General features: G+C 39.7%; 1 protein-coding gene across 2 annotated transcripts in view; it reads right to left on the reverse strand.

Moving 5' to 3' along the window:
* Positions 1–4,020: 4,020 nt before the first annotated feature.
* The window catches only part of neurl1aa (neuralized E3 ubiquitin protein ligase 1Aa), a 56,041-nt gene continuing 35,209 nt past the window's right edge, over positions 4,021–24,852 (reverse strand). Inside the window, exons 4-6 of one of the 2 annotated variants that reach the window (XM_053477518.1) lie at positions 13,431–14,123; positions 6,441–6,593; positions 4,021–5,949 (exon numbers count right to left, since the gene is read on the reverse strand). In XM_053477518.1, coding sequence (XP_053333493.1) covers positions 5,708–5,949; positions 6,441–6,593; positions 13,431–14,123 — 1,088 coding nt within the window. In that variant the 3' untranslated portion in view covers positions 4,021–5,707. The remainder of the gene's footprint in view (positions 5,950–6,440; positions 6,594–13,430; positions 14,124–24,852) is intronic. The other variant, XM_053477519.1, reaches the window with a different exon arrangement.

Below are 24,852 nucleotides of genomic sequence, written 5' to 3' on the forward strand. Positions count from 1 at the left end.
CATACCCCGGGTGTGAGGTGGGACGCATCCTGGATGGGACACCAGTCTGTTTCAGCAAATGCACATTTACATTAAGGGGCAATTCAGCGTAACCTGGCATGTTTTTTGGATAGTAGAAAAAGAGAGGAGAACCTGGAAAAAATGCACATGGACACAGACGTCAACACGTCAAACTCCACACGGACAGAAACACGAGCTCAGGATCAAACCACGCACTCTGGCGCTGTGAGGCAGCAATGCGTCCCTAGTCATTAATGTATAACTATTAATTCACAAAATACGTTTTCTTTGACTCTGAACATTAAGATTGTACATTACCGCCGTTGTGTGCTTATTTCGTACGCACAGAGGAAACATACAGTATTTGTGATTGTTTACTGCAAAAGTCCAAAGTTACAGCTCATGAATACAAGCTAAGCATTTTTTTTTTCTTCCCCCGAGATTCAGGAAATAATCAGAGAGGAACATCTACTGTAAGCAAAGAGTCCTGATTTGTCGTCCCATCGTAGCAGAGAGAGCAAGAATCCAAATTCAGGTCAAGATCAATGGACATAAATAAACAATTAAAAGTGAAGAACCAACCTCAAGCAAATCATACAGCTCCAAGTCTTGTGGAAAAGAAATAAAATATTGCGTGTATAGTTTCTCCGTCCAAGGAAAAGAATAAGTCAGTTGACTTGGTCTAAGTATTACAAAAACTGATTTCTTTCGAAGGAGGATGCCCAGCTTTTAAATATATACACAACGTCAAAATTTGAGATTTTTACTTTTTTTTTTGTTTTTGCGTGTGACAGCAGCGATAAAAATATTTTCCAGATGCACACCGTTGGAACGCTGCCTGAAGATGAACCGTCTGTTGCTATAGCAGCGTAGGTTTCAGCCCTGGCTGCTATGATTGATTTCCGCAAAAAGAAGAAAAAAACAGCTCATCGATAACGTCCCTGATGTGCGGCGGTGGTCCTTGCGTCTACATGCTGACGTGCTAAACTATGTGAACGTTATTGACATTCACTGTAGACAAACTATTCTACACGCTCTCCTAAAGAGGGCGCGTCATGACATCATCGGTCCATCTGGAGCTGTGAAATTTATGGCTAAAGACCACTCTTAAGGCAACATGACTTGCTGAAATCTTTCACTTTGTCCTCTCTATACATTACATTAGCTCGATTACACTCCCCTTCCCGCTCACGATCATGTCATCCTCAACATCTCTACGTTATCTTGTAATCAAATGCAGTTATTTAAGAACGTGTGAGCTCGGAGCGAAGCGTCTTCAGCCTCGTGTATCTGGCCTTGAATAAAGATCGTTCTTGGTGAATTACTGCCTCGAACAGCCTCGTCCGACAAATGATCTTTTCATTGTTTAACATCTCAAGGCTGTGTTCGCGCTCCCGAGATTTCCGTCTCCATGGCGATCGCATGTGCCGAGTGCTTCAACGAGCTGCTTTCAACACTTGAATGGCGAAGGCGACGACAGAGCCGCGTGTCTGCGGTGACCGGAGCTCTGATTTGGACAGATTAAAAAAATCACAATGGGTAAAAAATATAAATAAATAATAATAATAAATGCAGCATTTGGCTGTTTATCCTTACATCAATTCTAAAGACATGTTTCTTTTAAAAGCATGAATTATTAATTCGAGTTCAAAAGATGCTGCTATCACATATATACAGCTCTGCTCGAGCACTTTTGCCACATTTCTTTTTAAACGAATCATATTTACCAATTACAAATTTATATTATAAGGAACAATTATGATTTACAGTGCAGTCATGATTACTGTAACCTTTTCTATACTATGCAAAAGTCTCGAGCCCACCTCATTTCTTCCAGAAGGTCTCATTTTCAATCCAGTCTCTGTACCTGAGCAGTTTTAGAGGAATGTTTTTATGAATCATTCAAGCATAAAGAAAAAAAAGAAATCAAGTAATAATAATAAATCTAACTTAGTGGCATGAACCAGTGAGAAACAGGAGCAGATGATGACGGATGACCAGGCCGGTGATTAGTGTACTGGTAATGCTGAGTGGTGGAACGATGATGAGACGAGAGGGGAAATGAGGTTGCTGAGGCTGTTACATAAACATTCAATTAAACATTGTTTAGTTTAATATGATGAAATGAGGGGCGGCTTAAAACTTTTGCACAGTACAGTAGACATGGACCCTGTTTTTTAAAATGCAAGAATTGCCAATTTTCATAATTCTGTGAAAAATGCAAAAACTGTATGTTTGTATTATATGTGGTGGCGTGAAAAACCCTTGAGATTTTACCGCTTTCTGTCATTCTGAACAAATCTATTTAAACACATCTTTTTTTTATTATTATTATTATTTTATTTCAACTGCAGACTGTCAGAGCATCATGGACGTTTTGACAGCCGGCATTTGATTCCAAACTGAATTCATTTGGCTTGTGTTAATTTAATTACATAACGATCCAACAAATTAATCAAAGCATGACAGTAACTCCGAGTTCACACGGATACAGTGCCGAAGTGTTGCGTCAAGAACTGTCAATCCACACCAGATGCTTCTCAGCTGCATTTATCTACGCCGTCCTCACAGGAGGAGAAACGGCACCAGGATCAATTCTGGCAACTCCATCATTATCAATTCACATTAAATAAAGATGTAATTCCAGTCATTTAAAAAAAAAAAAAAAAAACTGCTTAACAAATAATAAATGAGTTGATGGAACAAGTCTAGAGATCCACCAATATAACTATTTCATTAACCACACCCACTCCTGCCAGACCAATCGGATTCTCTTAATTAATGCAACTCGTGATGCTATATAAAATGTTATAATAAGATCACACGAGCCGTGCTGATATTGAGTGTAACAGCATGATTGAGAGTGCGATATGGCTTAAGGAATTAATATTGATTAAGTAACCTTTACCTTTTCAGTTCAGTTTACATTGTAATTACAATGTAATCACCCACGGGTGCACTACTACCCAAACTCCTAATTTGTTATAAATGGTCCAGATCTGCGTATGATTTCTCAGCTTTTAACAGGAACCTACAAAAGCTACAGTACTCTATGCACATTTCTATAAAAAGCATCCATTACAGCATCCTATTTGCTAGTTTAGTAAGCAGAGTTGAATTTAGCCGTTTTAGTGTAAATTACTGTATATGTATGTACATCACATGTTTGTCATAGATATGATTTTATGTATCATAACCCTTTATGAGAGGTTTTCACCAGCACTCCAGCAGTGACGAAAGCTCAAAGCTGTTCACATAAACACTTAACATGGAATTTGGAATTTGACATATTTTTGGACTCAGTGATGCATTACCACCTACAGAGTCTAGAAACCACCTACAAACTGCTACGATCCAGCTTTGAATGACTTAAAACCTCCTACAGTGTTTTTTATCCGACAACTGCATCTCACATTTTTGAGCATGGTCAATTTTTTTTATTCTTTTTTGATGGCTATAATTTTTGCCAAACCGCAAAAAGCTGTACTGAACTCTGACAACATTCATGATGATCTTTCTTCCTATGATCTCAAGATCACACTGGTTTAGGAATAAATTGCAAAATGTGAGAAATAACTTATATATGCAGTCCTTTAACACCATTTAGGCAACCTAATTAGTGGCCTGGAACTATTTGTCGATGAGGGAATCTGCACCATACTCCACCAGCTACCTGTTGAACTGCCATGAAGAGGATGCTAATATACTCACTCAATCACTCATCGTCTATACCGCTTTATCCTGTATTCAGGGTCGTGGGGGGCCTGGAGCCTATCCCAGGAGGCTTAGGGCACGATCCATCGCAGAGCACACACATAAACACACTCATTCTCACACTACGGGCAATTTGGGAATGCCAATTAGCCTAATCTGCATGTCTTTGGACTGTGGAAGGAAACCGGAGTACACGGAGGAAACCCACCAAGCACGAGGAGAACATGCAAACTCCATGCACACAGAGACTGGCCGGGAATCGAACCCGGACCCTGGAGGTGCAAGGCGACCGTGCTAACCACTACATCACCATGTCGATGCTAATATCAGTAGATATCATTTTCAGATATCATCTGAAAACATGACATATGGCACTGGGATGTTGAACAACTGGTATGTTAGTGTTTGTTTTGTTGCTATAAAATGATCTTTGTAGACTTTGCCATTAAAATGTGCACTGTATTAAATCTGCGATTTCAGTTGATTTCTCAAGAGTTTACTCTTCACTCAAAGGTGCGAATGACAGAAATAGAAATTAGGTGTAAAGCAAGGGGAGCGGGACTCGTCTGTAAAGCGTCTGGTGTGGATTAAAATGCTTGTTAAAATAAAATTGAATGAGTTCTTGACTTTAATGCATTAGACGTACTGTATCTTAAGGGTTTCTTAAACCGCGTGATTTTTTTGCAGGAAGAGATCCAAAACAGTTTAGAAATGAATTCCATGTCATTTCTGGTATCCTGGCTAATTTTAGGGGGAAAAAAATCCATAGAGATATTTGAGCGGGTTTCCCAAAACCACCACAAAAACATCACACCAATAGTAAACATCGGCTGAGCAGCTAGCTCATAATGCCTCCTTAGCATGTGGTCCTCTTTAACAGCACGTTATAAAAGCACACTACTACAGCCACATAATGGTCCTGTTACAAAAGTGTAGCTAGCTCTACTTAGAAGCTGTAATTTCGTCCAAGATCTCACGCTAATGCTTAGCTTGAAATGCTAAAAATCTTCATTTGTTTAAAAGGTTTCCCATTTTTAAATCTAATAAAGAACCTACAACTAACATGAGTTCAAAGTATACTCGCCCCAGCAGGCGCTTCTGTAACGCGCCGGCAGCACCAATGTAATTCCTAATCCGTTTGTTTCAGCAGGGAACTGAGGCTTCACACTACACTGCTTTACACTTAGCATTGTACTGTCATCAGAGCTCCAAGGTCCTTTCATCGACTGAATGCATCAACTCTGACTTCAAAGCATGTAGCATTAGCAAGCTATCTGGAATAGTAGCTTAAGCGTTAGCTCGGAGAGCGATAGAGCAGGAGGCGGTTTGGGACATACTGTACTGTACATGTGTGTTTGTTTTAACTCGCACTTAATCTCAGCTGTACACAGACAGAAATTGTGACACTGAAAACATTTAACATGAATCTGACAAAAAAAGTTCGAGTTTTGACGGGCGGCCAACGGGGTAAAGCAAGAAAAGAAAAGAAAAAAAAAAAAAGAAGAAAAGATCCATTTCCATGTCTATGACTGTGTTAAATACGGTTTCCAGCTTTCCACCTGTGACGAGACTCTTCCGGTCTCTTATGGCTCAAATAAAGTCGAATATAAGATGGAGATATTAACATTTCAGATGTTAACGTCTCCTCTGACTTCCTGATTTGCTTGTGGCTATTTACAGTCTTGCGTCTCCGTCTTCTCCTATGTGGACAGCTTTAGTCAGAATCCTCTTTTTCCTGAGCAGCGTCACGACTGGTTACCGTAGCAACAAAGCCCTGTGCATGAAACTGTACTGTGCGAGAGACCTTTTTGCGGATGGATGCCTGAGCCTTTAAGGTTCAAATTCATCACCATGGGAACCATGAAAGGCCATGAAGTATGTCCCTGATCCAGAAACCTCTTTCCTGTATGTGAGGGTCTCGTTACGTGTCTTTGTTTTGGCTCTCGTGGGCCAACTGAATGATGTATTACAGAAGGGGGGAGGGGTATGGCTCCTATGTGCTTCGGTAGGTCTTTATGATGTCTTTGATGGCCCTCCTGCAGATCGGACAGCAGGCGTTGGTCATCTTTTTGAGGCGCAGGCCACAGCTGTAGCACAGGCACATGTGGCCGCACGCATAGATAACCGTGTCCACCGCGTTCTCGTAGCAGATCGAGCACTCGTCCAGCCATGAGCCGGAGGATGATGGGAAGGTGGGGGACTTGGTGAGGTGGACGGGTGAGCTTGGGGTTGTTCCTTTAAAAATAAAGGGGGGAAAAAGAAAGGGAAATTACTTACAACTTACAACAAAAGCTCGAACAGTAGCTCAAGCTATAATTTTAAACAGAGGTTTATATTAATGTCTAATACGGTATTGAAACATCTTATCTACATGGTTTGAAACATATAGAATAAAAAGATAAAAATATGCTGTTATTTAACATTTATATAGTCGTTAGGGTCAGCATTTTCTTATAATAAATTTTTTCACCAAAGAAAAGACTTTAAAACAGAGGACTTGCTACAATGCGATAACAGGAGCCTGTCGCGCTGACTTTCTACAACACTATGTGACTATAGCCTAAATAAGAAATATAAAAACCTGACTTGCATTTATTCATAATGAAATGCAATTGTTGGGACGGTTTTCTGATGTAAACTGGATAAAACATTTTTCAGCATGAAACAGGACACTCATTAAGCACTTTCCTGTAATGGGGTACGCATCACCATGCTTCATCCTTTACCTGTGACGGAGGTGCAGAACGCTCCGGAGCAGCCGGCATTTAGGGTCGGTTCTGAGCTGCCACTGCAAAGGCCTGCTCCAAGAGCGTGAGGTGAGGACGAGGAGGGTGAGCTAGGACTGGATGGGCCTTGAGTATCGCTCGGGTGGATGGAGCCTGAAACGTTATAGGGAAAGATGTTAATTCTGGCATTTTCTTCGACTCACCAGATTCGGCAACTGACATCAATAATAAATAGCCTTCACAGCTTTAATCCCCAAATGGGGTCAAACAAAGGGGGGGAAAAAAAAAAAACCTTAACTGCACAGTCCCTGATCATTGGTTGATATTTAGTCGCTGCCCAAGGTGACCAAGATGGCATTTCATTGTGATTAAGTAAAGACATGCACTCACTGGAATGTGCTGAGCCCACATAACTCTTACAAGTTTTGTTTTGGCAGGGAGTGTCCAGTGCCTAGTGCGGGTTATAAATTGTCCTGGACTGAGGCTGGAATCTGAATATGACACCTCTGCGGGGAGGAGTGGTGTATCATTAACACTTTAGCCAGACAGGAGTGCCAACACTTTCCACTATTGAGGCAATATTTCAAGTAATGTGACTGAGCTGCTTGAGTAGCATTTAGCAGGTAAACAAAGCAGATAAGTGCCAATTATTTCTACTTTTTATCCAACTACTACTATTATTTCTACTACTGCTGCTGCAACTATTAATACGTCTAATGCAACCACTACTACTACTAGTACTAATAAAAATATAAGCCATTTAATATCAGAAAATCCCAGAATATTTTATATAGTGTAACAATACAACAAAAAAGTGACCATGAGGCTGTATGGAAATATATTTTTTTTATAGCCCTATCTATAAAAACAACAGGGTCACTGATATGCTTTTGCAAGTGTTCCCCTGTGATCAACCAGAATGAGATACCCAGAACGCTTGGTCCTGCAAGAATCTATATTAAGCGCAATGAAAGTGTGGGTTGAGCGTACACGTGCTGCAGACATCACGCAAGTCCTGCAGCTTATGTGAAGCTCGACATAGAGCTGGGTGTTACACAGGGTAGGACTGAGACAAACAGTGATCCACCATGACATCTGGACATCATGCCATTGCACTGTTTGATCGTTACACACAACCAGCCATTTCAAATCCTCTTCTGTGAGTCATCAGCAACTGCCTGGAGACTGCAGAGGCCTGGCCGTATCCACACCATCTCTATCAGATTAACAACAGGCATGGATGTTGACTGAAGAAGGAAATGAGAGAAACCTTTAAGGATATCTAAGAACCTTAAAAGTCCAGAGAACCTTTGTTATGTGCATAATCAGAACTCTGTGGCTCCGTGGTTGCAAAGCCGACCTCCATCCGAGGAATACGGCGTTCTTTTAAGGAACTCATAAAGTACTTCTGTATACTGTATATCTGGAGGATTTTAAAGGGTTTCAGTGCTCGCCCATCTGAAAGCTCCACATTGTTTTGCTGATATTAGATCTTAAACAACTTGAACTAAACATATAATTTGACACAAACATTACGACTGAAAGTTAAAGCACCTTTCTATATTCATAATTGTGAAGATATACTGTGAACATGTGGCATCTATTTTAGAAAACAGGTTGAAATGTCGATTGTAAGGTTTCTTAAATAATTGTTACCAAAACAATGTTTTGTTCATGTTTTTATCTTTCTTAGGATACAGTATCTGTCTGCAAAGAAATTGTTGGAAAGGAGACACTTTTGAAATAAATAAATAAATAAAAATAACTTTGCTAGCTTTGTGAAATTTCCTCACACGCTAAATGTCATGGATTGATCTGAGACAGGTTTGTAGCAGAGCTTTGTGTCGTAATGATGTAACCTAAATTAGGCCTGATCGGCTTAATTTGTAATTAGATCCTGGCTGTAGAAAATACCATAATGCTGCAGGACCAACCTTTATTTTTTCTCTTATGAAGCTAGACATTTATATGCAAAAAAAAACATTGACACAGCTTTTAATAATAAAAAAAGAAATTGATTGCATCTCCTGAATTCATTAATTGAGCGGTTTTACAGGAGGGAGTGCTTTTGAGGAACCGTTGTATAAAAGCAATATCGCACTTGAGATTGTGATTTTGTGCTGAATATCAGCACCGCCTACAATCAGAACGGAACTACGGCGAGTAACTGTAAGAAGAATAATTGTGGTGACGTCCCAGTGATGTTATGCTCTATTATCTCTGTTATATACCACTTATGCATTTCGTCCAATCAGATTACTCATTCGGAACTAACTGTTATATAATGTAGTTCTCTGCATCTACTGAAGATCTCATGTCTTTGTAAAACATATGCACGGAGGAGGAATTTCATGAAAGCATACTGATCGTTACAACTACACTTATCCAGCCTCATTTCCCTCTGACTTTTTCTTAGCTATGATATTGATATGCAGACGGAGGTGGAGACTTGGACATCTTGAGTAGATGATGCGTGAAGCTGTGAAGGTTGTGAAGAACTGAGCATGTGAAGAACATGAACAACTTGTGAGAATTCATCAAAAGACCAACGCAGCGATTGATTTGAAGTGAACGGTAGGGTGGTAGAACGGTGAACTGATCCGCGTCACTGTGCAGCTGCGCGTTTGACTGTCGTGAGTGGGTAGCACATGATGGACTTATTATCAAATAGAAAATGAAAGAGTGAAGGAAGACAGAGAGAGAGAGAGAGAGAGAGAGAGAAGGATGATGCTGAAGTGAACGTGGGTGGTAGAGGTGTTGATTTGAGCGTGAAAGCTCTGAGAACATGCATGAGACTCTGATTAGCATAATCCTTTCCTGATTTTTTGATCATTATTATGGTGGATGTATCAGTTACATTCGGCTCGTAGTTTAAAAAATTTAAACGCATGTTTATTTGAAGATTTAGATCTAAATATTACATTCGTTTCTATTGACAGAACCACGTTTTGCTCCAGTGTTAAACAAAACATTTTAGCCTTTTTAGGCATAATCCAGTTCTTTGCATTTTTCTATGATAACAGAGGTGGGCAAATTACACAAATCCTGTACTTAAGTAAAAGTAGAGACAAATATAAGGCTAAGAAAAGAAGAAAGTCCTTCATATACCATTCTCAGTAAGCAAAAGTACAAAAATCCTTCAATTTGACTTGAGTGTCAACTGTACTGGGCTTGTATTAGCTTACAGTAGCCTTAAAGTCATTGAAGTCCCTCTCCTATCTTCCTGACTGCGTAGAAGTACGTAGACGGCTCTACTTCTGATTTACACCTGCTACGCGATTAAAGAAGGCAAACGGTACAACTTTGAAGAAAAGTCTGCAGGGGGCAAAATTACTACTTCAAATACCATGTTCGAATTCAATGCCAAGTAGAAATTAAGTGAATGTAGTGGAGCGACAGCAAAAACTAATATCTACTATTACTTATATCTACTAATAAACCTACTCTAGCAATATGCGAAATATGTACTTAAGTAACAAAGTAAAAGTATTTAGTTACCTCCCACCTGTGGCTGAAATGTTAACTTTGTTATTACTTCAGATTAACTGTAATATATAGTATTAATTAATCTGTTGCTTTAAGTCTATCTCTATAAATAATGATCTAACAGAAGAAAAAAATTAATTAATATTTGTTAGTGGATTGATTATGGAAAAATCCAAAAAAGTCTGGATAATCTTGCTTTAATGCTTACACTCAGTACAGTCCAGTTTATGCCTATAAATAATCAAGCACATTTTATTACACCTCTGAGTCTGTGGAGGCCTCTCACCCCTTAATGCTAGGACATTCCTGCCATTATGTCATCCCTTCCTGTTTGCATGCTATATAAAGCACATGCGAGCATGCACACACTGTAAACTCTTGCCAGTAGATGTAAATTCCGAACACTTTCAGCTTCTCTTAGGATTTGATCTTTGATGTATCGCAGACAGTCATGTTGTCATGACCTTGGCCTGTTCCATTTTGGTCACCTGCTAATTTCCACTTAAGTTCTTCAATCTTCCTTCCAATACGTGATCGGAGAGGATGAAGGCTGCCATGTGCTTCCTCAGAAACATGTAAAGCCATCCAACTTTTTTAGGCCACGAGAAAGTCTCACCCTCTCTTCTCCATAAACACACGTTTAAAGATTCCTGTGATTGGCTAGTGTTACTGTGATCGACAGGGAAGACAGAGCATGTTATCTAGGGTTGAGAATGACCATGGAGCATCTGATAGGATATTATCACAATACCTAGATGTCAATTTGATTTGTATCGCAATTTTTTAAATATCCTGATTAAAAAAAAAAAAAAAAAAAACAGATTTGGTTACAAACCTACGACAGGATGCTGTGCTGCCTCTTAATGTGTGAATAACAAGACAAGACCAATATTGCTTCCCTTCCTTGAGAAAGCATTATAAATTTAAATTATGGCATTAAAATGTGTTGGTGTTGTTGGTCTTTCGGCTGCTCCCGGCAAGGGGTCGCCACAGCGGAATATCCAGTCTTGGCACAGGTTTTACGCCGGATGCCCTTCCTGACACAACCCTCCCATTTTATCCGGGCTTGGGACCGGCACTGCATCCAGTGGCTGGGGTTTGGGCACTGGCTGGGAATCGAACCCGGGTCTTCCGCATGGCAGGCGAAACACCTACCACTGAGGCACCAGTGCCCCCATGGCATTAAAATGTGTATAACACACTTTTTTTTAAAGACCACCAAAGCTGTTCGATTCAGTTGGTTAAATTCAGTCTTTTTCTAGATCTCTCTTGTATTACCATGGTCAGGACAGCCCGGCTGACAAGTCAGGGCTGCATAATGTCACTCTTTCACTTTTTAATTACAGGCTGCTGTAAGAAGACAGGTAAGACTGCCCATATTCAGGGCTATTGTGTTGCTGCAAGGCATTGTGGGTTGGCTGCTGACAAGATAATAAAAAAGAAGAGAAAAAAAAGTGTGTGTGATCGGTTGGAGGTCTTGACAGACAGGTCAGTCGTGCTCCTACACTCACCTGGATGATTAGGGAATGAAACATGACAGCAGTAGGGAGGAAGCCTGGCTGAAAGAAGCTTTTGGACTATAGGACTAGAGGAGAGGAGCGGAGGAAAAAGTGTGAGAAAGGGATGCAGGAGAAAGGAAGGCGCGAGATATTAGAGCTGGAGTGTGAAGTGCAAATCGCCCACTCTTATGCCACCTCATGAGACGAAGTGAGGGGATAGAGTCTAATGAGATGAGGGGATAGAGTCGGCGTACTTGTTAGGGGGCGTGCTGAGTGGAGTGTTAGGGAGAGGAATATGCTTCGAGTGACACAGACGTGTTGGAGAGCGATTGTGGCTCACAGAACGCCCACACACCCTCCTGTTGCACTTCCTGTTATTAAAGTTCTTCTCTTTTTCTCTCTCTCTGCTGTAACTAGCTCATTTACCTTGACTATGCAGACCTCTGTCCTCTGATTGAAGCAAGATATGTGGGTGATGCCAACGAGACATTAAAATGATCTTTTCAAAGGCAAACGGCATAAGAAGGGAATTACACCTATCTGAAAAGCCTGCTACTTTATCACAATGATTTAATCCAATTGCAGTGAAGAAATGATGTAGATCTATTTACAGAATCAGTAACAGAAGCTAAAAAGCATATTAACGGACATAGAACATTGTTTCTAATTCGCATATAAGCATTAAATAAGGTACAGAATTCAGATCTCTATATATGCAGTCATTGTATAAAAAAGCTGGACAATTTGAAGCTTCATGTCTTTGTCCTGTACATTTCCTTGCATTCCTATTCCATGGAATACAAATAATCTATAAATCAATCTTAACAATCTTTAGTGGTTGATTGATTCCGTTTATTTTCCGTAACTATCCTAAACATGTGCACAGTTTAAATTTTAAATGTCTTGTATATTTTAATATAGAATATTGAATACAAATATCAATTTTTAATCAATCTTCATGTGCATGCTGCTGGGCTGTAAATGCTTGTGAGAGGACGCTGGTTGCTCAGTCATACTTGGCTCTCAGTTCGGACTACTCTGGATATTTTTGTTCAAACGACCCATGTTTTATCTTAAAGGGGCGTTTAGCTACTTTTTGGCACATTACTGCTTTTTATTATCGACACAGTTTTGGAATGAGACAAACTGGCTTTAAATTTCCTGCAGGAAGAATAAACGTACGTTAATCTGTCCATTTATCTTTGAAGATTCAGTTTTGGATCACGTATGGTCACGCCCACCTCGAGGGGAAAAGCACTAGATTGCTGGTTAATTATTTATTCTCATTTATCAGAAAAAGTATCAGGGTCCGGCTAGAACTGCCGCTCGGTCCACTATTTAATTCTAAATTGGCAATTTAATCCAAAGATTAATAATATTACATCGATGAATGTAACCATGATAATAAAGAAAGGCATACTGTTTACTCACACTTTATGCATTCAGATACATTTTAAATAACGACAGGAATGAATTAAACACTACAAAATATCGGGTGACGTGAAATAATGTGTGAAAACTAATGATTTTGACAGTGAGAAATTGCAGCATGTTTGCCTACATGGGAAGGTATTGTAAATTGCTCTGAGATAATCTCATAAGGGTTTTAACACGCAAAAGGCGGCGGAGACAAACACATGCTGCATGTAACCTTGTTAATCTAGCTATAACTGTAGTTGAGAATTTATTCATTTAAATGAAATTTAAACTACATTTTAATTTTAGGCCTATTCCTAGCAGGGAAATGAGATCCAACTTGTCAGTGTTATATTTAAAACTGAAATTTACTCCACAAACTCCTCTTTTAGTGCTGGTGTAACTAAACAGAATGACTAAGGCAATGATGGAATAATTTGTAAAAAAAAAAAAAAAATGAATTGAGCTTAAACTGTACTCCCTTAATAAGCATAATAAATAACTTTTATTTTGATATTTCAATTTAAGATCAATATATTGAAATATGTTACTATTTTAACTACATATGCAGGTCGAAACAAGCACCTACCCAAAATCCTTAGCTGCGTGATGGCCCCATGCAAACCAAAGAACATCCAGAGCGGGCGGGAGTTATCGACACATGCCTGCATGCCTGCGCTGGTGCCGTTCTGGTTCAGGATCAGCTCTCCTTCCTGTGTAAGCAGGAAGCTCAAGACGTCTCCGGAGTGGAGTGGAGAGGGCACCTTGCACACAGCCCAGAATTCCTTGCGGTCCACCAGCTCCTCTGGGTTAGAGGGAAGCTCCATTGGGCGCAATGTGGCGGGGTCACACGAGGTCACGCCGTAGGAGAGCGAGCCTGAGCGAGCCAGGCTGGACTTGCTCACTGTGATGTAGATGGTTTCTGAGAGGCGCATCGGACGCTCAGTGAATACCAACGTGCCCTCTTCTTCGTGCCCATGACTGCAGCGTGCCACTGTCTGCTCATCCACAGCTTTGAGGTGGCTGCTGCGCAGCTGATGGAAACGCAGCTCGCATTCCAGGGTAGCGGGGAGGAAGGAGTTTAGAGAATTCTGTGGAATGGAGCGGGAGTTGGCGATGGGGGCGCACGGGAGGCGAAGTCTGGCCTCGTCTCGGGCCAGGTTGAGGTCGCAGAGGCTGACGGACAGGCGGGAGGACTCTGCCTCGCGTCGAAGGGACGAGGGGCCTCGTACTGCGGTGAAGGAGCGTGGACGAAGAGAGTCCGGAGGGATGATCTCACTATCTGCAAGAACAAAACAGAAAAGCAAGTGTTAAAGTTAAAGTTAAGGCCAAATCCATGCGTCCAAGACTGAGTTGTCCTCTGCAATGTATTCAAAGTTTGTGTTTAAATCAAAAGCTCTACAAAAGTTGCCTTGTTTGTTGATACTTTCTCTTACCTTTACAATATAGATTGCCATTAAATTATAAAGCAACATTACATTTGCAGCAAACGTAAAACATTCAAACTATTACTTGATACCTAAACTTGGAATCAAAATTTTTTTTTAATTATAGGCTATTAGACTACACCTAATGCAATTCAGTGAATAGTTTCTAATTCATTCATAGCTGAAATAAATGTATTTTTATGTCAGTGACATAATAAATAGAAGTTTTCCAAAACGGCTGCCAAAAGTATCTTTTTACTTTCTATTCTTTTTATAACTGTTGCTGCTCAGAATAGCAGGTCTACTACTGTTTGTGTGTGATGGTTGCTAATGGGCCATAGCTTTGCACTACACATACAGTAACCCTCTACCCTTGCATTCAGAAATACCAGCATGGCATTACGCTATCCAGCAGTATACTCAGACTTCCAGCTCCAGATTGAGATAGGCTCGCATGGGTGCTGTATTTAGCCTTCATCTGCACTGCACGTTCAAAGACTTTCAAACACCTGCCCAAAATAACAGCGCTAAATGTAGCTAGTTCATCATCTCGTTCCTATTGGCTCCATACGAGACGCGAGAGAAAGATTCTTGTACGTCGTCCTGCACTGGAGAAAACAGGGCCATGAAAGTCAACACTGATAAAATGAGTGGAAAACTACAAATAGGAAGTAGGAAAGAAAAGATGATTAATTACAACAGGAAAAGGAACACAATAGGCCCTTTAAATGAGAGAGACTCTGACATTGCCTTCTTGCTTTCCATCCTTCTATCAGTGGTAGCCAAGAAGCCTTTGACCATAGATAAACCCTCTCAGCCTCAATTAATACTTAATTGATGCAAAGACAAGAAGTAAAAGCATACAGAATAGGGACCATGTTGAAGGCATGACTGTGCAGACAAACCCATTAAATGACTGGATTTTGGAAAACTAAAAAATTTGATTTATTGCCAATAATATATCTTAACATCATTGTTGATCTCTGCTTTATTTAGTCGAGGTGCTTTATTTAGTAAAGATCAACACCTTCCAGCCTGTCTGCAGGTTACACAATAATCATTTAAAGTGGATTCAAAATCTACTTCCTTTGCTGGGGTCTCTGGTGGTGGCTCTTTTCCCACCCCTATTCCCAAGTTCCCCTTTCGGACGAAGAAGGTAATGGTGGTCTGGCCGGGCTCCCCTTTTACAGTCTTTGTTCTTGCAAAGATAGTTGTCGTTGCACCCGTCACCATCCTTGTGACATCCCAAGCACTTTTTACACGCACCAAGCTCCCTTACAATGGATTTCTTCTATGCTAGTTTTAGTTTTTTAAACTTTTTGCACAAGAAGATTTTGTCTCTATGCTTCTGTTCTCCACATACGATGCATCCACTTTCTGTAGAAACTTTCTTTGTCGTTCTGGTGAAGGTATACTTCTCAGACTTCTTTTTTGGCCTTTCTGCCTTTTCTGAGACTTGGAGCTGGTTGAGCCTTTCAAGAATTTCTTTTTCTTTCTTAAGGAACTCTAGCAGTGCATCAAAGTGTTGCTCTGGTGTGATGCCATTTGCAGAATCTGTCATATAGACTAACCATTTCCTTTTCACAAACTCAGGTAACTTGCTCTCAATGGATTTTATCACAAGTGGGTTCTTGATTGCACTGACATCTCCAAGGTCCGTGAAATCTGCCAGGGCTTTTTCTACCGTTTGGATTAACTTTATAGCCCTCCTTGGCTGATGATCTCTCACTGCAGGAATCCGTTCTAGCTCCTCGACAATTTCCATGGCGATTGTGGTCCTGTTTCCATAGCGGTTCTCCAACACTCTGAAGATGTCAGCAGCTATGTTGTAAGAGAAAAGCCTGAGCTCCTTGGCAATCTTGATGTCGATGCTGTCCCCCAGTTGAATCTTTTTAATCCCAGCCGACCCTGTGGGTTCTCCTTGTCTCTGAAGGATTTCCCAGTCCCTCTTCCAGTGGTAGAAGTCCTTCTTATTACCACTGAACGTAGGTAAGCTTGTAGGTTTGATTTTTACTACTGGCATAATCTGAGCTGCAGATGCTATCACATCCATCTTATTTTTCACATCGGTTTCTGATGCTTGTGCATTCTTCGTAATCTTTCGAGTACATGCAAATTGAATTTTTCTTGCTTCACTCTCATTGCTAAGCTCTTTCAGCTTGCATACGCGACCCCCTAACTCTGCTCTTACAGTTTTCGCGTTCCACCTTTCCCAGTCTACCAGAGCCTTGGTTGCCTCTTTCATCAGTTTCATCAAAAGTTCCAGTTGCATACTATAGCCGACGGTATCGACAGGCATGGTGATAGCGCGTTCACAAGCTGTCTTTGCCGCGGAGATAGTAGCTGATAGTATCTCGGTTTGTCCATATCTTTTCCAGAGGTTAGTTTGCACTAGCTTATCAATTTCCTCAAGCCTCGCATTACATTCTTCCTCTGTTTCGTTAAAATCAGCTTCTTGCTGTGCTGAAAGTGAAACCTCTGCACCGTCTTCTCGGTTAATTTTAATTTCTGCCAGTAACCCAGCCTTGTAATTCTCATTGGTTTCAAAAACTTTCCTTGCTCCAGTGGAGAGCTTTTTGAATTCCTTTTTGAGTTCTGTTTCTGGCAAATTACGTGCTTCTCTGTTGAGAAAGTTAGCTTGCTTGGTGAATCTACTTTTTGCAGAAGTTCTCTCCCTTTGCAGTTGCTCAACTGTTTTTCCAAAGGTTTCTTCTGCCATTTTGCTTGGATATTATCCTCCTAACCTGTGTCAGCAGTGCTTTGTCTGTGGACCTTACTGATCAGTTGATCTCTGTCCACACTGCTACACTTGGTTATCGACTGTCGAGTTATCTGGGAATTTGCACATCAGCCTCCGCTTCAAACTCGAAAAAAGCCATAGCCAACTACACCGGACATGGGGATCAACTCTGGAATCACTTTTAATTCTTGTGTCTGACAGCTTTGCAGGTTACAGAATAATCATCCAAAGTGGATTCAACTAAGTGAGAGCGCGAGGTCGGTGACCTTAAATGAAAAACCAGAAAAAGGGTACATCACTATTCCTGATAAATAACAGTTAAATAAAATTTAAACAAATGAAACAACAGAATTATTTAACTAAGCTTCCAACACAACTAACACATACTATTCTATTAACCCTTTAAAAGACATACAACATCATACTACATTTTTCGTGAATACATGGAAACGCATAAACAACAATCACAGCATAAGTTACTCTTTCTCTTGTAATGAGCACTATAGTGAATAAATTAAATATCAAGTAACTCAATCAAGATGCAAGTGATCAGTCCTTTGTATAAGTATTATCTTACCATCAGTGTCCCTGAGATGACCAGCAGCCGACGCGCTTCCCTGTCTCACATGTTACTGACTGCAGTCTCTTACACGCAAGTTTTTTATACACAGACTGTTACATCATAGTACGTGTGCGCTCCACCATTTCACTTATTTAACTTTACAGACATTACCGCCAGCATTACCAAATATACATCATCAACCTGGTGACAGGATCGTGTGCACCCAAGTCTCATGTCCATGGGGACCAAAGGCCATCCTGTCCTGTCTGATCTCAGAAAAGCCAATACAGCACAAACTGCAGAAAAAGGCAATGCTGGACACAACAGAAAGGCACCATGTGGACTACAGCCATGACACACGGGGCCCGGCAGGTAAAGAGCTCAAGGCTGCCGACCCGGCTTTAAAAACTCCAGAGATTTAAATCCAATTGATTACCTTATGGACAAACAAGTCCAATCCACAACCCACAACAGCAAAAAGTATCTGCTGCCAATGTCCGTGCCCAAGGGGCGAGAGTGGCACAAGGTAAACCCAAAACCTAGATAGATTTAATGTTAATGGTTTTAATGTTGTGGCTTAGTCAAAACTAAAAACTTTTGTATGCAAATGACTTCTGCATTTGTGTACTTCTTATATGCAAAATATAATCTTTGTGCAATCTACTATACTGTGCAATCTAATCTACTGTTGGAATAACTCCTAACGCCTAAGCTTGTATGTGTGTATTACTGCACTCTATTTACATAGCCGTCTTTTATTTTAAAAAATTATTTAGTTTAATTTCTTATAAAAACAAAAACTAGAAAATATAGACTTGCACATGTATCTGAACATAATTTCACTGTTTTCAAAAAACAGTTTTTCAGTTCAGGTTCGCTGTGTGAAGGTGTGAAAACGTATAATTTTGACAGTGGAAAAGTGCAGCAAGTTTGCCGGCATGGGAAGGGATTGTAAATTGCTCTGTGAAAATCTCATAAGGGTTTCAACATGAACAAAAACAACTTAGACATAAAATGTTCCGAATATAAACCTTTCATTTGAAACATATCTGGAATGCATGGCTTTTTTTTCTAAAGGTGCATTTTAAAATGTCCCAAAAGAACAATTTAAACAGCTACGTAATAATCTGTGCTATAGTTAGAGTTGGGTATAACGCGTTACTTTAATTACTTTTCCTGATAATGTAGTAATGTAACAGGTAAATGCATGTAATTTGGTTACAGTTACCAATGTCACTAACATTACGTTACTAGCGTTACAAAAGTAGAGTTTAAAAATGAATCAAAATGCATTTAATGCATTTAACATTGTTTTGTGCGGCAGCATCAGTTAACGAGCATGCGCTTTTAACAATCGTCTTTGTAGTTTTACATTTGATGATGTAATGGGTTCACACTTTGTGCAGGGACACACGGACACGAGGCCAAGTCCTATGGGAAAAGGGATTATTTTATTTAGAAAAGATGGGGAAGGAGAGGGTTAAAGGAGGGAATAAGGGGGAAAAAAGGGGAGGATTTTTAATATTAATTAATTAATTATCGCCACCTGGCTACGCAGGGAGCCTACGGAGTGAGCGAAGAGCGACACCAGGTTGAGGCGCCCATGACAGACGCAGGCCTTGACAGAAGTAACTTGAAAGTAACATAATTAGTAATCTGATTACTTTTTACATGTAATAATCAAATTACAATTTGAAAGTAGTAATTAGTAATTTGTAGTAGATTTTTTTTGAGTATCTTCCTAAACACTGACTATAGTCAGTGTTTAGGAAGATTTTTGTCCAGGGCATTAGTAGTGCAGTACATGATTTTTAATTAAAAATGTCATTTATTAAAATTATTAAATCATTGTTTTTTAATAGTTTGAGGACTTTTAGCACAGGCTCTAGACATCTTACATGATGCAAGTGCCAATAGAGCGGATCCCCTTTTGGCAATGCCGATATCCAGGAAACGATTCAGTCTTAAATCTTAATTTAGCCTCAATGTGTAGAACAAGTGGAGAGACGTGATGCATGGACATCATGTAATTCCACTCATATTTTTATCACCACACTTATTAAAAAAAAAAAAGTGTACTGTAAAGTTAAATAAGTGAAATGATGGCGCTGAAGTCACTCGACAAGTACCACTTGTGACACGATCAGAGTATGACATCACAGTATGCCTCACCTTACAGTCACTAATAGAGCAAAGGTACAGACTCAACATACAAGCTCCATGTGCAAGCATATGTAAGACAGGGAAGCGCATCGGCTGCTGGTCATCTCAGGGACACTAATGGTGTGATAATACCGCTCTTTACCTACACAAAGGACTGATTACTTGAACCTTGATTGAGTTACTTGATATTTTTTCGAGTTTGAAGCGGAGTCTGATTGAGTGCAAATTCCCAGATAACTCGACAGTACCCTCTTGAGACTTCTCTCCTTCATAATTAGTCACGGAGAAATTACACTGCAGCACTTGAAGGACATCATCATGCTAGTGCTGGTTTTGCTCACACAAAAGAATCCACTTACTATCTTGAGGGAAACATTTCAGAGCCCTGACACTACTGTCAAAACATCATTGATTAGAACACAATCCCCTAAATGATGAGAATGTTTAGTCTTCTTGTCAGGATCTGGACTTCACGATGTACAAACAAGCACCAGCTTTTGATTTCATATCATTAGTGTTTGTGCAGTCTTCTAAAATCTGCTCTCCATGCCATGCTTTCTCGCCTGTTCCTGCTGAGAAACAGCAAGTTCTGCCTGTTGCTGAGAAATTTCTTGGTAGGGATTCTATTCGAAATAAACAATAGGATAGGTTTTAAAACAGTAATAGGGATACTTGGCCAAGGATCCATAAGAAGACTTTAGTTGAAGACAAATGTGTTGCACATTAGAAACTGTAAGTCACACTATAGTGAAAGGTTGGTGAGGCTGGATAATTTTCAAAGCCTTTAAGATGAGCTACCCAGCCAGAGCAAGAGATTAAATAAAAATAAAATAAAATAAGAAAGGATTTGGATTCGATTATTACTTTTAAGCAGACAACTTTGTTGGAGCTTCATCAAGGTGACAGACATTCACATGTCTACTTTATAAATGTCTAACTGAACCACACAATAGTCTTCATTCGTTCAATCTGTTGAATTATAACTAAGACCTTCTGATCTAATCATAAAGACTCTGATACTCCTAATGAACATCCTCTCTTAGACTTATACTGTACAGTTTAAGATGATTTATAATCAGGAAACTCTTCATTTTAAGCCTGGATCCTTTTAAGGGTTCTTCCTTGACCCTGTCACCTTGCTCTTGCTCATTAGGGAACTAAATCTACATCCGGGTGTCAGTTAAGCTGCTTTGTGACAACTTATTGTTAAAAGAAAAAAAATTAATTGAATCGAGTATTTGACCCAGCCAGTACCCATCTGTAATACTGTAAGAACTGGCCAAATAGTTTCCGTTAACCGTTCTGCTCATTAGACGCTGGAGTAAAACTGACTGATATATAAACCATTAAGCTCATTTCCATCAGGAGTAAGAGCTCCGTTTCATTACGACCAGCTGTCACCTACTATCTCTCGGAGATCTTTCCAAACCCCTCTGAATGTAAACAGAAATAAAAGGCTTCTCCTGAATTCAGCATCAAAGTCCAGTGGGAAATCTAGCAGCTTCCTTGTGCCATGGTTCTCTGGTTGTCTTCACTCCTTTCAAAGAAATGGCTCCTGGGTGAGTCGTGAACCTAAACTTAAATCCTCCGCTCTCTATGCCTTCACAGAACTGATAATCCAGCACTAAGTTTACTCTACTGACTCTGAATTTAAACCCCCTTGTATCAGAGCTTTCATGCTTCAGAGAACCAGCTTTGGTTACTGGATACTGTGACTGGAAGGTGAGTCTAAAATATAAGCCCTGAAACTACAGAAGCACAGCTCTGGCAGTGTGGATATCCAGACAGACCTGAAGGGAAAGGTCTCTACAGGCCTATAAAAAGACCACAACAAGTAAAGGTTAATTACATGAAGTGAAACACAAGAAACACTAAAATATAAAGTAAAGTACTAAAGAAAATTTCTAATTGGGCAAAGTTTAAACTCAGTGGAGACACCTCAAACTTAATCAGTGTCTGCAAATGAAAAAGATGACCGTCTCTCCCTCTTTTAAGTTAATATGGTGGATGGATCTACAGTTTTAATAATAGTTGAATTGTTTTTAAGCAGAAACATGCAAAGTGAACACGTAGTGTGGCCCACACCCCTTTACAGTGAAACCTCGGATTGCGAGTAACGCGGTTTAAGACTGTTTCTTAAGACGAGCAAAGATTTTGATTTTTATACATTTTGACTTGAAGAAAGAGCAAGTCTTGGTTTATGAGTACCAAGTATCGCGCATGCGCTTCTTGTTTTGACGCTAAGCGCCATGTGATCACAACTGAGCCAACGTTTTTTTCTCTCTCTTGTGCTGTGGAATTGTGAGTATTCGTCTCCCCTGCTGGGTCTTAGTGCTCGTCTCTTACTGGTATAATCAAAGTGCAGGGTAATTTGTTTTATTTTTACTTTATATTTTGTATTCATTATTTTAATGTATTTATTTTTTTGGGCTGTAAAATGAAAAATTTGAGTTTCCATTATTTCTTATGGGAAAATTAAATTTGGTTTACGAGTGTTTTGGAATACAAGCCCGCTTCCGAACGGACGAATTATGCTCGTAATTCAAGGTTCCACTGTATTTCCCTACTCCAAGCCAGCCCTATATGTCTAAGAAATGGATTCTGAACAAATAAACTGTACATGTGCTTTTATCTGTATGTGCAAGGCTAGACACCTGAAATATTTAAATAATGAAAAAAAAAGAAAAGAGAAAGAAAAGGAAAAATTTTTTTACTATAGATTTATAAGTGTCATCCATAGATTTAAATAAAGGAGTATGACCAGGAGGGACGCAATGGACAATATTCTAGGGTTAATAAGATGGATTAAATTCTTACCCTCCTCTCTGATGATGCCAAAAAGGGTAACAGGGGGTTTGGTTCTAAATTCTAATTCATTATGTGAGACAGTGTTTGAAAGACATATCTCCAAAATGTTTCCAAATTAGGGCATGTCCAATACATATGACTGAGGGAAGTCTCTTCACTTGTACATTCACTGTACCACAGCAGGGATCAACATCTGGGTAGAAGTGGGAAAGCTGAACTTTAGAGAAACGAGCCCTTGAACAACCTGTAAATTGGTGAATTGACAAGCTTTAGAACTGAGTTCTATGTATCACCTGACAATGTCAGATTTAGGTATTTTTTTCCCAAGCAGTTTTAATTTGTGATTTGTGACGTGACTCGGATGGTACGCAGAGATGACAAACAGAGGAAAGTATCTGTAATATTCATATCAAAGATCAAATGAAGTATCTTACTTGCAGAAATCTGCAAAAAAAAAGTGAGATTGGTAATTTGGTTCAAATGATGCCAACGAATTAATGTACCCTGAGATTCCTCATTTGGGCTGACAGGAGTGGAGTTTGATATGTTGTTTGATTTTGTGCATTGTGGTTGTAAAGTACGGTTATTTGAGTTACAGTAGCAGTCCTGTCCAGCTGAACTTAATGGTTTTATGGTGTTTTTACCATTTAGTTGCTCGTCAATGGTTAACTGACCAATTAAGGTTAATTTAAGGTTAGGTTATGGTTAACTGGTTTCTGAGTTCAAGTCCCATCACCGCCAAGCTGCTACTGCTGGGTTCTTTATCAAAGGCCTTAACCCTTTATGCTCCAGTAGTGCTGTGTCATGGCTGACCTTGTGCTTTGACCCTATGCCTCCTTCACTGATGGGATATACAAACAAAATTTGTTAAAAAAATAAATAAATAAAAATATTTGTGACAAATGAAGATGATTTTTTTTTCCTCCTAGAACTATTTACACTAGCACCAAAAACCATCAAATTTTTAAGTAACATCACATTTTTTTATTATTGACCTGCTCTGACCTGTACTGTATGTGCATGATTTTTGTTTATGCACTGCCCTGCTGCCACATGTTTGACTGATTGTATAATTGCATGAATGAGCATGTATATATTCCATATGATTTGGTTACACTCAGGTATTATTATTAATTTTTTTTTTTAATCAAGACTTTATACACTTGTCAGGCGATACCCTTTAAAAGACCTAAACCATTGTCGTGAGAGACCAAAAAATTGCCCTTTGAAAAAAAAAAAAAAAAAAAAAGTCAAACCTTGTCTTGTCTCAGCTTAGCCACTGACTTCTTCCTTACAAACAAAGAATTCTAAACAGGGATCTGACGTGCAAAACAAGATAATTTTCACAAGTTGACCTTTAAAAAAAAAAAAACCAAAAGCTTGTTAGTCTATGGAAATGAGATGATCGAGGTCGAGGTAGTCTGCACTAATTATCTAAAAAGTGAGTGCTCCTAAAAAAGAGCATGGGGATAGCCCTCAGGCCTCGGCTCTTACAAGACTGCAGATAGTGCTTATTAAAGCCATGCAGCTTCAAACAGAACGAGAGAGACTAGAGAGAGAGAGAGAGAGAGAGAGAGAGAGAAAGAAAGAGAGAGAGAGGAAGATACTCTTCTGATAAGTGTACTGAAGTCATTCTCTGGCAGGAGTGCAGAGGGAAAGGCATTTTTAGATTAAGGAAATTAAAGAGATGATGATGTTACACAAAGGAGGGCTTATCAGAAATGATTTTTTTTTTCAGACGGGGCAGCAGCCCACACTCATCGCATGAATACATTTCCTCACCAAAGTCTCCTGCACAGAAAACTTAATACAAAATTGTTCCCCCTTTAAACCCATATTGTTAAATGTTTTTTAAAGAAGTTGAAATTAATGTCTAATGGAGGAAAATAATAGAGAGTGTTAATGCTACCAACCCAAAGCTGATTCTTTTCTGTGACGTTAATGTTTGGCTACGTTCACATCACCATCCCGAAGTGACTCACCGATTTTTATCCTAATGTGACGCAGATTAGATTTTCTACAGCTGTCTGAACGCAAAAATCTGATGACTTTCAGCTCGGATCTGAGTCTCTTTGTAGAGTATGTGGTCTTAGATCGGATATATATCCAACACGTGGTCATGAAACTTGGGTAGATTGGATAAACTTGGGTATCATGTGGCTTTCTGCCTCTGTGCATGTGTAACATCAGTCAGTACCAGCAGCTTGAAGATGCCTGGCCTCCCTTCCTTCTTCTGGACCTCAATGAATACAGCCAACTAACTGCGTGCCGTCATCCAGAACGAAACCCCAAGCATAATGAGCGGTTGCAT

This window comes from Clarias gariepinus, chromosome 18 (genome assembly GCF_024256425.1).
Source record: "Clarias gariepinus isolate MV-2021 ecotype Netherlands chromosome 18, CGAR_prim_01v2, whole genome shotgun sequence".
NCBI lineage: Eukaryota > Metazoa > Chordata > Actinopteri > Siluriformes > Clariidae > Clarias > Clarias gariepinus.